General features: G+C 39.1%; 1 protein-coding gene and 1 long non-coding RNA gene across 3 annotated transcripts in view; one reads left to right on the forward strand and one right to left on the reverse strand.

The window, feature by feature from the left end:
• Positions 1-12,278, reverse strand: part of LOC122554210 (dihydropyrimidine dehydrogenase [NADP(+)]-like) — a 739,011-nt gene that overhangs the window by 164,839 nt on the left and 561,894 nt on the right. The window contains exons 17-18 of the mRNA XM_043698867.2: positions 3,634-3,754; positions 3,234-3,353 (exon numbers count right to left, since the gene is read on the reverse strand). Of these exons, the coding sequence (XP_043554802.2) occupies positions 3,234-3,353; positions 3,634-3,754 (241 nt within the window). The remainder of the gene's footprint in view (positions 1-3,233; positions 3,354-3,633; positions 3,755-12,278) is intronic.
• Positions 1-12,278, forward strand: part of LOC122554211 (uncharacterized) — a 63,973-nt gene that overhangs the window by 2,072 nt on the left and 49,623 nt on the right. Inside the window, exon 3 of one of the 2 annotated variants that reach the window (XR_006312934.2) lies at positions 1,573-1,685. The exons of the other annotated variant lie outside the window; for it this stretch is intronic. This is a non-coding gene — a long non-coding RNA (uncharacterized LOC122554211). Of the gene's footprint in view, positions 1-1,572; positions 1,686-12,278 lie in introns of those variants that run through there. 2 annotated transcript variants of the gene reach the window in all.

A 12,278-nucleotide genomic window follows, 5' to 3' on the forward strand; every position in this document is an offset into this window, starting at 1 on the left:
TCCCTGCCTGGTGATTGAGAAAAGTGGCTAGTTGTCCTACTGGGAAACAAGGGTGACCTGCTTGGCAGATTATATGGGGATTCCAATGCCCCCATTTGGGCAAAAAGATTATATGTTTTATCTTCTCACTGGTGAATCCCTTGAGGAGTAGGCCTCAACTGGCAGACTTAAGGACTTGGAAGCTGCCAGTCTTCAATTGGCCAGCTAATTCTGATGACCAGGGATGTTTGTTGAAGCTTGTGATTTGCCGAGAAACTTTCTAAAGATCACCACCCAGCTCTTAATGACATGAGTGGCTGACAATATGGTGAGTTTGCATGATGCTGGGTCAGTGAGTTAGTCACCAACCAATATGTTTCCTTTCTAAAACATAATGAAAAAATGCTGCCCTAGGTTTCATACTAACTTGAATATTACTTTATTTTTGACTTTGAATCAAATTGAAGAATGTAAGTAAATGAAAATATATGAGTTACTTTTGTGACCAAGATTAGAAAACGTGTGTCATTAACTCAACCTGATTTCTAATTTATTAGCATTTAAGGGTGTTTTATCCCAATCTAAATATAATTGTAATCATGAATAGTCAAAGGAAGCACGGAATCGATAAAATTCAATTAACTATATGACCTTTCAATGTTGAATATATATTTGTTGAACATGAAATTTCATACTATATTCTAAGGCACACATATAAAAATGTCTGTTAAAAAGTGTTCCATTATTGGCTATCACATACTCCTTAGTACACTCTCTCTATATGTTGCACCTCATTTCTGAAAAAGTGTATTGATTGTGGTCTTCATAGCTAAAGCTGAAGACCTCATAAAGGTATAATGATCATATCCCCAAGGCAAAGCATGCTTAAGGAATCAGCTGTTTTCACTTCTTCCTGCTCCACAAAATGGGACCTGCTATGCAAAACATTATCTGCAATTTTGCATCAATTGGGAATAAAAATAAAAAGAATATAACTAACTTTGTCTTTAAAAATAATTCACACATGTCCAATGCCTAAGGTGCTTGGTAAATCCCTCATGCAGACGGTCAGTTACCAAACCATTTTGTCCTTAGCACCAAACCAAACTCAAGGGAAAGATCACACATGGGTTTCAATTTAATGTTGTGAGATAATAGTTTCATGCTTGGGTTGTAACATGAATGCAAGGACGTGAACTGTGTTAATTCAGTGAGCTCAATTTTGCTTGCCAGAGCATGATTGTCAATATTTAGCTCCTGGCGTACGTCAAGAATCTTTATGGAAATGTGTTTAAATACAAGCTAAAACAATCCTTCCAAAGTAAAACTATATATTTAAAAGCTAGGTTAAAATATTGTTTCACTTCTCTTCTATTAACTATGGTTGTTTACTTTGTTATTCTACACACAGAATATAGTTGAAACACAATTCTTAAAATCCCAGCAGTGTTTAGACATGGCTTGAATTTAAAAGCTGCAGAATTTAGTATAGTTATCAGATAAAGAGAGTGAAGAATTGCATTCTAGTCATGCCCACCCTTTCTAATTTTCCTTTTCTCTATTTTGTCTCCTTTGCTGTTCCCTGAGGACTAGGGTGATTGATAGCCTAATCCAATGACTGTATTACAGCAGCCTCATCTTGGAATGTTTCCTTATCATTAGCAGTTACCCTATGGTTAAATTCACAGCTCAGTGCTTGATACAGCCCCTGAGATTTAAAGGGCTGGCCTTCAGAAAATATTTAAAATAAACTGAAATCTTGACAGTACTAAGATCTGCGTTCTTTCCAGTAAGTATTTTATAAAAAATTAATTTGATGTGCACTACCCTGGCCCCATGTAAGTCTATAATGTGACCAGCTGTTACAACAGCTAACTGAAACGTGCTGCTACATTAAGCAGAACAAGCATGCCATGACAGTGAAATAAAGTACTTATATTTGACTCTTTTATACGCTGACTAAGAGCAATATTTATTCTAAAAGAGGGATAGAGACAATGTGGTTCAAAGATTTAAATCATTTAAACCATTCTGAAGCAGTCAGTAAATGCAAAACTGCCTGGAATGCAGCAGGAACTCCCAGGTGTAAAATAATGCATCTCATAAACTTCTATTCTGTCGAAATGTCAAGCCATGGCTCTATAGTACTTCAAAGCTAGTACTTGGCATTTTCCATTGTCTGCTGTATTGTCATCAAGCAAACTCGAACATTGAAGATTTGTGTAGGGCAGGCAACAACAAACTTCCACTGTACTATCACAGCTTTTAACTCATGTACCATCTCCATTTACAGCAATAAGGTGAGGGATGAATAAGCTTTACTGAAATAACTAAATTAACAGTTTTGCTCATTTATTGATGCTAATAGACATTTTGGGATAATTTGCGATGAAGACTCAGTTTCTTGAATTCTAGTATCATCCCAAGGAGGAGAGGAATCAACACATTTTGGTTCAACTTCTGCACAGCCTTAGTTAGGTAGGAAAATGTGATGGACTCCAAACAGAACAAAATTGATTATGTGAAGGATACATTGCAGAAAATGGTAAGGGGAGGAGGAGTATGGAAAATTAATACACATATTGGAAAACTGTAATAAAAGATGCAGTTGGAGAAGAAAGAATGGATAACTGACACATTGGGATTTTTGAAATCTCTGACAAAGATGTTGACTGACCTGCTATATTTTCACAATTCTGTTTCAGCATCAAGACCTCTATTTTTTCTATCTTCTAAGATATTTGTTTGTTTACCATTTCTGCATGTCTCTACTCGATAATGCAAGGGAACACAGCCTGTAATCATTTATATGAATAGAACGTGTGATAATATCTTCTGGAAATAAACATCAGAATAGTTCATAACAGAAATTATGACATACAAATGATTCTTTGGCCTACAATATATATGAGTAAAGCAAGGTGTGCATTTGTTTTGTATTTCTAATATTAGCATTAAAAATATGAAAGGAGGGAAGACAAACAAATTTCTGTAACAGGGACTTCATGACATTTTTCTTCTCAATTTCCCAGTGCACCCTCCCCACCCACTTTGCTGCAGTGTTGTATGAACAAAAGAAAGAGGCATTCCATAACTCAAGCTTCTCCATATGTTATCAGTACTAGCTGTGCTGACCAGTGGTAAGAATGGTTGGAACAATGGTAGAGCGATCAAACTATAAGCTGCTACAAGGACCTTACAGTGTCTCTTCAGTCTCGGAGGAAATGCTGTACAGTGATGAGGGCAATACTTACCAGACACACCACCATATGTGGTTCGCCTGTCTCTACCAACAGCAGGCACTGGTGTACCATCTGCAAGTACTCCTATCAACCCAGAGACAGTATTGGTTGCTGTAACACCATTTGCACCACCTGTGTGAAAAGGCAGCACTTAATTAAATTCCAGTCCATCAATACATTTTGACTTGGATTGTCATGCAAAAACTAATGGATAGGTGACAATCATTTCAAAGTTAGTAACACAAACAGGCAAATGAAACTTGCATTACAATGAAACTTTAAAAAAAGGAAAATTTTATATTGAAGTATTAAAATAGCTCGAAAAGCCCGCATGAGTAAAGGATAAACTGCAGTTATTCTCCGAGCAGCATTCTGAATGCCTGTGCATTCAATCCTTGCTACAGCCTCTTACCTTCCTGAGCTGCCGATGCTATGTTTACAATGTCTGTGACATTCGGGGTCAGCTTGGCAAAGAATGGAATCTTAACAGCTTGTCGTACCCAACGGCAGATGTTTCGCACCAGCTTTGGATCCTGTTCAAATGGGTCAGTTACAGAGCTAGATGAGAAACTAATCTGATAAAGCTGTGCAGAGAGACTGGCACAGTTTAATGCTGCCAATCTGCCTGCACTGCATGTGACACTGAAGGCACTGTAACCATCTCATTATTTGATCCTCAGATCACAGCAGCAAACAGCAGAGCCGTAATAATATCATCTAATGCAATTACATTTTTCTTGTGTACAGAATAAGCTGAAAGAATCAGCCTCCATTTATAATGGAATTTACAACAATAATTGTACTACTTGTTACTGTAGCAAATACTGATTGGCCCAGATCAGCTATTGTGCAATATCTATTTCGACATTAAAGCCTTTTTAAAATAATAATATCTTTCATCGTTGTTCTACTGACAAGGGAAAAAGAACACTAAATCATCTGCTTTCTTCTGTTGCCAATTTCTTTCTGTCTCTTGAATGCTTGGATAGTGAACTTGATTAAAATCCGTGTACACTAATCACCCTCTAAATCTTTGCTCTAGTGCCATTTATTCATATGTGAGCATTTACAATTTGTGTACAATGATGGGAAGGGACGGAAACGGGTTGGAGTAGTAACACAACAGTGTCCATTCCCACCCTTACTGATTGTTCAGTTAGGTAAGCCTATTTACAACCCAAGCCAGTGAGGCCTTCTTTGCACTTGCATCCTTGGCGCATTTGTCCCAGAAAGGACTGCTTAATTGGTGACTCTGTCTTTCCAAGTAACACTGAGGATGTATCATAAACTGGAAGTGCACGGTATTGGGCTTTATTCTCACTGCAGATTGCCCAGACTGCAATGCTATAAAGAAAAACACTGAGGACACTCCTAAATGGAATAAACATCTTGGTCCTGTGGGTCAGTTTGTGGTTTTCCAATGCCTTTCTTTTCGTCAGCATCAATTAGTGGTTGCATTTCCACTTACATACTGAACATTTTGTCAAAATACAAGCTGTCCATAACTATAGTTCCGAGGTACCAGAATTTGCTGCCTGTTTTGAGTGGTGTGACATTGAATCTGATCCATGACTACAATTCTCTTGACACTGCTGGGACAGATGACCCATCAGAATTTAAAACTGTTTTTTTGCATTGGAAAAGAATGAAGAATTTCAGCATCAGAAGTCCTCTAATCAAGACAAGCTGCATCTTTGGCTTGACATTCCAGTCTTGATAACTTGAGGACTTTCTTGACTTATTGTGCATGAATGCACATATTTGCCTTGTCAGCAGGGAAAGTTATAGATCAGGAGGGCAGACAACTAGATGCAGCACTGTTCACTCTATTCTTGATCTCAAATCTGTCATAGATAAAGCAAGTGAACTGAATGGTGCTGCGTAAGTTATCATGGAAGGACCACATGAGACTGTGAGTCTGAGGAGGACAGCTGATTTCCTCTAGTATGTAGCAGCGGCCCATCCTGCTCATTCAAATGCTTTTTTTGAGGTTCACATTAGAAAATGTGAATTGATGGTGTTTGTCTTGCTCTACTCTTGGTTTGAAGATGTCATAGGAAGAAGATTATGTTAATCCTGAGTCTGACTGTTCTGAAGTCACATTGTGCCTCTGGATATATCCTGTTGGCTGATTGATGGAGCTTTGTTAGAATGCCTCTGACAAAAACTTTCTAGTGATGCAGAAGGGCAAGATGCCTTGGTAATCTTTGCAATTGCCTCAACTGACTTTGTCCTTGTAGAATGTTTTGCTGTTTGTGCCTTTTATTCGTCCTTTCAGTACTGTTAGAGAAACAATAACCTTTTCAAGTCAAAAGAAGTCAGTCTTCTCCATCAAGCTCACACATGATAGAGAGCTCTAGAAGATCATCAAGCTCAGGGAGAGACATATTCATGACATGAGAAGTTAGCTTGGACAAGCCCTCTATCCAGCAGGCAATTTGCTTGTTTGGACTGCGTGTACTTTTACATTTGTGGGTTTCGAGGGAACAACGTTGCTGATGGTCATTCCTGATGAAGGGCTTATGCCCGAAATGTCGACTCTCCTGCTCCTCAGGTGCTGCCTGACCAGCTGTGTTTTTCCAACACCATACTCTCGACTGTAGTCTTTTAATGTCATGCTCAGCTTCCTGGATTTGACCAAAAATCTAATAGTAAGGATTTTAATTCCAATTGTGTTTGAATCATAAAATGTAACATTGTTCTTTTTATGATGGAGAATTACTTTCTTCATCCTGAACAAAATCCCCTTCCTCCCCTGATCTTGGAGCTCACTTCAATACAAACTGGCGCAACTTCAATTTGCCAACATGCAGCAGCAGAATGTAAAATGAAACAGGTTTATCTGCCCAGTGCTTTAATGCATCAGTTGCTTAAACCATATGCCAAAAACTGATCAATGCATGCACGATGTAGATGCATCTCTCATCTAGAGCACTGCTTATCCAGCAGTACTAGAAATGAATTAGACTGTCCTTTGCAGAAGTATTAGCATCGAATGTAACAATGAGACCTTGCTATTTTAGTCACATGTAGGAGTCCTCAATAAACTTTGTTTGATACATGTAGGATAGTTCAATATTTGGGCAGTCGTTAATTTACAAAGCTTTAAAAACATTTGAAGAAGCATTTTTATTAATACCCAACATATACAGTAAGCAGCATCTACATAGGTCAATCAATGTGCTATACAGATCAACTCACAAGCTGATTTAGCAATTAAATCATCTGCATTAGGTTACCTTTAATGGCTAATGGGTAAAAAAAAATGAATTTTGAATTATCGAATGGTAAAGTTTTGAAGTACAGGCATTAATTATAACTAACATTCTGCAAACTTTATTTTTAAAAATCAGTTCTAAGTAGAGGCATAATACAGTTTGTTTTGTATACACATGAAATAAATGTCTTTACTGGAATGAACAAAACACTATGCTTTAAATATTTACATTCATTCAAATTAAACAGATGTGTTCAAAATATTTTGGCAGCCATTTCTAAAGTAATCTTTTTAAAAATTCTGATAGTTCTTGTGATAATATATTCTAATATTATAAAAGTAATATATTAATTATATAAGCCAGCATTTACAATGATTGATGGCACTAGATGTTCCTAATATTTTTATACATTTCAAATTACTTTTTTTTAAGAAAAACTTCAGTTAAATGCTAAATCCTGTTTGCTACACTCCCAACATTCTAAAGGTATATATTTTAGAGGAAAAACCTATCTATACATACATTAAAATGTAGTTTATATAAATCCATATGAAGTTTGAACTTTACACATAATGGTTAAAACTGAATTACTCAGAGGGTAAGCTGGGTGAAATTATAATGAACCAAACAGCTGGTACTGAATATTTCTTCCAAATGCCAGTTTATTAGCAAATTAGCTGTTTGACAGAACTTAAACTCAAAGATAATTCTCCCTACAATTTTCAAAATAACTAAAACATCTAGTAGCTTCTTCTTAAATGAGCTGATCTAGTTTGTCATTAATTATGGCAGTAATTATCAACTGTCAAGAGGCATCAAGCATTTTACCATATTTATACATCCTAATAATATTTGCACTGAGAGCAGGCCTTTCATGTTGGAACATCTCAAAAATGCTTCATACAAGGAACCGCTTATTTTTTAAAGTGCTTTTATTTGTTGCTATTCTGGCAAATCTATCATAAATCATTCCACAAATACAACAGAAATCTCTAAAGTACTCCTGTTTCAGACCAATGTACCACGGACAAGTCAAATTCGCCAGTGTGGTGCTGTATTACAATTGGACAGCCAATATTAATTAATATTTATATTAATTAACCCTAAGAATTCCATGGAGAAGTTCACTCATTTGGCTGGTGTCATGCAAGGGGGAGCCTCTGCTGAGTTAGTACAGCATCTTGGAAGTTGGTTCTCAGCCAAATGAGGCCTTTGTTGTTAGGGTTAGAGACAAAAATAAAACTGGAGATGCTGGTATCCACAGTAGACAGGCAGGAGGCTGGAAGAACACAGCAGGCCAGGCAGTATCAGGAGTTGGAGAAGTCAATGTTTTGGGTGTAACCCTTCTTCAGGACTGTTTAAAGGGAGCTGTTAAAAACCAAATGGTGTAGTGTGTGTGATATTTACTTTGAGTCCCGAATGCTGAGATGAGATTCTTGCTGGAGAGCGGTGAGAGGGCTATTAATGGAGCTTATCGCTTGTTATCACCCTTACTATTACTTAATATTGCCCAATTAATATGCACTCTACCAATCTCCCACCTGCGGAATCAAAACGAGGTGCTGAGAACTTCCCATGTCAAAATCAGATCGGGTACCTGGTGAAATAACTCCACAGAGGCTGGTATCCCATCACCAAATCACCCTCTAATTCCAAGTGGAAAGTCCCTGACACTGATTCAGTTCCCTTAGAGCCAGCTCTCAGACTGAACAGGATATCTGACTCCCCTGTTTTTAGCTGTCAGCCAGGGCTCCCTGGTGGAGCAGATTAACTGCCCTAATCAGGGAACTCATATTCTATATGATCTGCCTGGCAGAACTCATATTCTATATGATCTGCCTGGCAGACCTCATTACAATCACTATACTGGAAACTCCAGCTCTCTACTTGTATCTCTGGACTTCCATCTTGTACACTAGGCACCAATGTCTCAGGTCACACTCCATTGGCAGTGCTGACACACACCCCATATCCATAGAGGCTGGCATTGGACAGGTACCAGCCTCTCCACATCATCAGGGCATATCTCCATGCTGCATAGTGGATCGCACTGGGACCGCTTATGGCAATGCTGCTGCCAGGACACTGTACATGAGGGTCAGGCACCCAGCTCACAATAGGACCAGTCTACAGCACAGAGCTCCTCACCTGCTCTGTTAGCATTCACTCACTTTGTGAATACTTGAATGCCGCAGCATCCAGAACACTCCTCGCCATTTTTGCATTTTGCCCCCTCAGCTACCTTTTAAAGGCTCGCAGTATTTCTGCCTTGCCTGCTGTTTAGCACAGACACAAGACTGGGCAGTTTCTCGTGTTTGTCACCAGCCATCAGGGTAATGGGTGCGGATACGTTACTGTCGGACACTGTGCTCCATCAATCTCACACCGACAGTATGTGCCAGCAACCAATGCATCAAACGTACTGCATGTGCTTCAACCATGCCTCATGTTTCAGATTTCCAGCATTCACAGTAGGTTTTACTTTTACATAGCTTCTTATTTTGGTGACTATTGTTTACTTTTGGTGTTGGTGGAGAAAAGTCGATGTTTCGCAGTAACTGAAGGCTTCTCTGTATGTGATGGTCTCACATCGTACAATGATAAGATACTGGGCTACAGTGGGAATTGGGGAAAGAATATCAGTGACTTACACAGGGTTGTGAGATAGAATGTGATTAAAGATGGATAAGCTGCGGTGTCTTGGTGCTTAAATAGTGACTGGGGTAGGGACATGCAGCTTTATGTGCAGAGAGGTGTTAACATATTGTCTATGTGCTGTGAGACACATTGGTTTGTGCTACTACATGCAACTCCAGCTGGCCAACAGTTGTGTAGGTGCAAGGCTGAGGGTCAAAGATGGTGCCAATGCCAGGAATCCCAGGACATCCTGGCAGTGATGAATACTTCCAATATGCTTCTCTAATTGTGAATGAATTAGCTGTTGTCCATAAAGAGGTCTGAGATTGTTGCCACTTGCAGAAAAACATCACTCTGACTCTGTAAAGAATTTGCTGCAGAACACAGATAATTATCTCTGTATCTCTGAACTGGGAGCTCTTCATGCTCATCCAAGTTATGGAATCGTAATCATAGCATTTTATAATGCAGATGGAGACCATTTGACCCACTGTGCCCTTATGCTTTCTGAAAGAGCTCCCTAACTATTCTCAGTCTCCAGCCCTACCTCCATAGCCCTCTAACTTCACCACTTTCAAACATATATCCAGCTCCCTTTTGCATCCTCCTCTGGAATCTATCTCCATCTTCTCTCCCAATCAGCACATTCCAAATCCTAACAACTCTCTGAGTAAAGAGGTTTCTCCTCATCTCACTTCCAGCTCTCTTGCCAGTGATCTTGAAATTGTAACTCCCTAGTTATTGATATATTAACTAGTGGAAACAGAATATCCTTCTTTACACTGTCAAAATTGTTCAAAATCTTTTCTTGTATCTAAAATCTCTCATTCTAGGTATCATTCTAGTAAACCTCCTTTGCACTCTCCCAAGGGACTTAATGCCCTTTCTTAAATAATGTGCTGAGAACTGAACACAATACTCCAAATGTGGTCTGACCAATGACTTATGGAAGTGTAGTATCACTTCTTGCTTTTATACTCTATGCCTGTATTTATAAGCCCAAAGAATCCATAAGCCCTCTTAACAACGGTTTCAACTTACCTAGCCACCTTCAGAGAATCATGCATTTAAACCCAGAGGTCCCTTTGCTCCTGTACTCCCCTCAAGGTACCATTGAGCCTGAATTGACTCTCCATTTTACTTCTACCAAAATGCATTACCTCGCATTTTTCTACATTGGGTTTCATCTGCCAAGTGTCTGTCCAGTTGCTCCACTCATCAGTTAGCATTAGGACCACTGATAGCCTGACAATGGCTGCTTAAGTTGACTGCAATTGGCCACTCATTCCCCTTAATATGATGGGAAATGCCTGCAATGTGAATAAGGTGCTACATCACTGGCCAGAACAAAGTCAATGGCAATCAGCAATACGTCGGGAGGAGGTAATGAAATAGATGGTTTGTTTTTTTTTAATCCCCTCTTGCAAACCCCACCAACAATTGTTCCTGAGTCACTCTAGGCCTTTCAATACTGCCTTCCTACATTGAACAATCAGTGTGTACTTCAGATGGTCAGTAGCTGCCCCCAGTCATCATTAATAAATGTACAAACTGTCAGACAAATCTGCAAATCAGCTGATCTTGTGATATTGAGTAAAGTCAGCTCAATCTTTTATAGGAGTGTGGAGCCTCTCAATTATGCTGACAGTGAGAAACCATACTATTGATCCCAGAGGCAGAAGTTGCTGACAAGGGTTGAAAGAAGGATCGTTTAACATATCTGTAGCCTTTATGTTCTTGAAAAGTCTTGGGCGTGGTGGAGACTTCAGGGAAAAAGAAATATTTGGCATGAGGAAGTGAATCTGGGGGTCCATATTCAAGTCTTCCACCTGGTGCTGAATGATGTATTGCCCATTTCTTGCTGATAATGTGGCTGTTCCTGTCATCCTCAGCTCAGTCAGGTGGTAGTACCTGTTGTACAGAAATCAGGTCCTGAGGACATCTGAAGAGCTCCTGTTTCCCTGCTCAGAGAGGGAGGCGAATATACTGCTCATTCCCATCCCCAATTTTAGCTGGTGCTTCAACCAAGGAAGAGCACAGAAAGTAAGTTTTAATTTTATGAGACTTGGAAAAGAGAAGGAAAACTTGGTAGATGCCAATTCCAGGAACCAATTCCTGCCAGCCCACTCTCTTACATCAAGGGTCTGACCAAGGCATCTGATGTAATGTGGACTTAGTATCACTTTGCTACCCCAGGGGGCACACCCACCCTCTCAATCCTACATTACAGAGGTCAGTTCAGACCAAAATGGAATACTCCTATTGTCAGGCTGTTGCACATTAGCAGCATGAGCACCTCTTGCAGACAAAATCAACTAGCAAGTCTCTTTTGCAATGGTGGTATGAGACCTTACTTCAAGCAGAAATCGTGAGGCCAAAACCACTGAAAGACTAAGATTTAAACCTTTAAAGGTAGCTATTTGTCAGTTTTCCAGTGACATTTGAAGAGCAGGGAAGAAGTTGAAATGCCAAGATTCAACATTACACTGTAAGAGAACTCAGAATAGAGCTGAAGGAAGCTGATAAATATACAATGGGATTATCGGGCAAAAAGGTGATGGCATTAGATGTGATTAGGGGAGGTCACTGACAGCTTCCACCTTCAGATAATACAAGAAATGGATTGCTGCTGTTACCATTTATCGAAATACATTCAAATTAAGCTCAAAGGTTCATCAAACAGGGCAAAATATTTGCTATCCAGTTTTAGTGATGAAAATTGCTCTTAGGTTTACAAAAAGGAATAAAAATAGTTGTATGTGAAGCACATGACAAAACTAAATATTAAACATTTTTCAATCTTAACTCATTCTCTTCTCAAGCATTTTTGGAAATATTTTGCTGAAAACTGCAAATGCATCGAAGATGTTCATGTCTATTTTGTTTAGTGGCATCAACCAACCACAAAATTACTAAAACAATGAAGCAAAGATATGCTATTTCTGGCCTTACTTCGAATAAATAGACTGTTTATTTAAAATTAGTGAATCTAAAAGATGTCAGAATGAGCCTAACCAACAGGCTAGGGCTACTTATCTGAGTCAGTGACCTCCGAGACTCATGTCGTTGAGGAGCAATTCATTTTTTAAAAACAACAGCAGGCATCTGTACCATTCTGCATACCAGCCATATACAACATGCTGGGGTTAGGAGATGGTGCGAAGGGTCTCTTCTCTCTAGCAAAGGGTCCACACTGAATTGT

The sequence above is a fragment of the Chiloscyllium plagiosum genome, unplaced genomic scaffold, assembly GCF_037043375.1.
Source record: "Chiloscyllium plagiosum isolate Xiang-an unplaced genomic scaffold, Cpla_swu_hap1 HiC_scaffold_9, whole genome shotgun sequence".
Lineage (NCBI taxonomy): Eukaryota > Metazoa > Chordata > Chondrichthyes > Orectolobiformes > Hemiscylliidae > Chiloscyllium > Chiloscyllium plagiosum.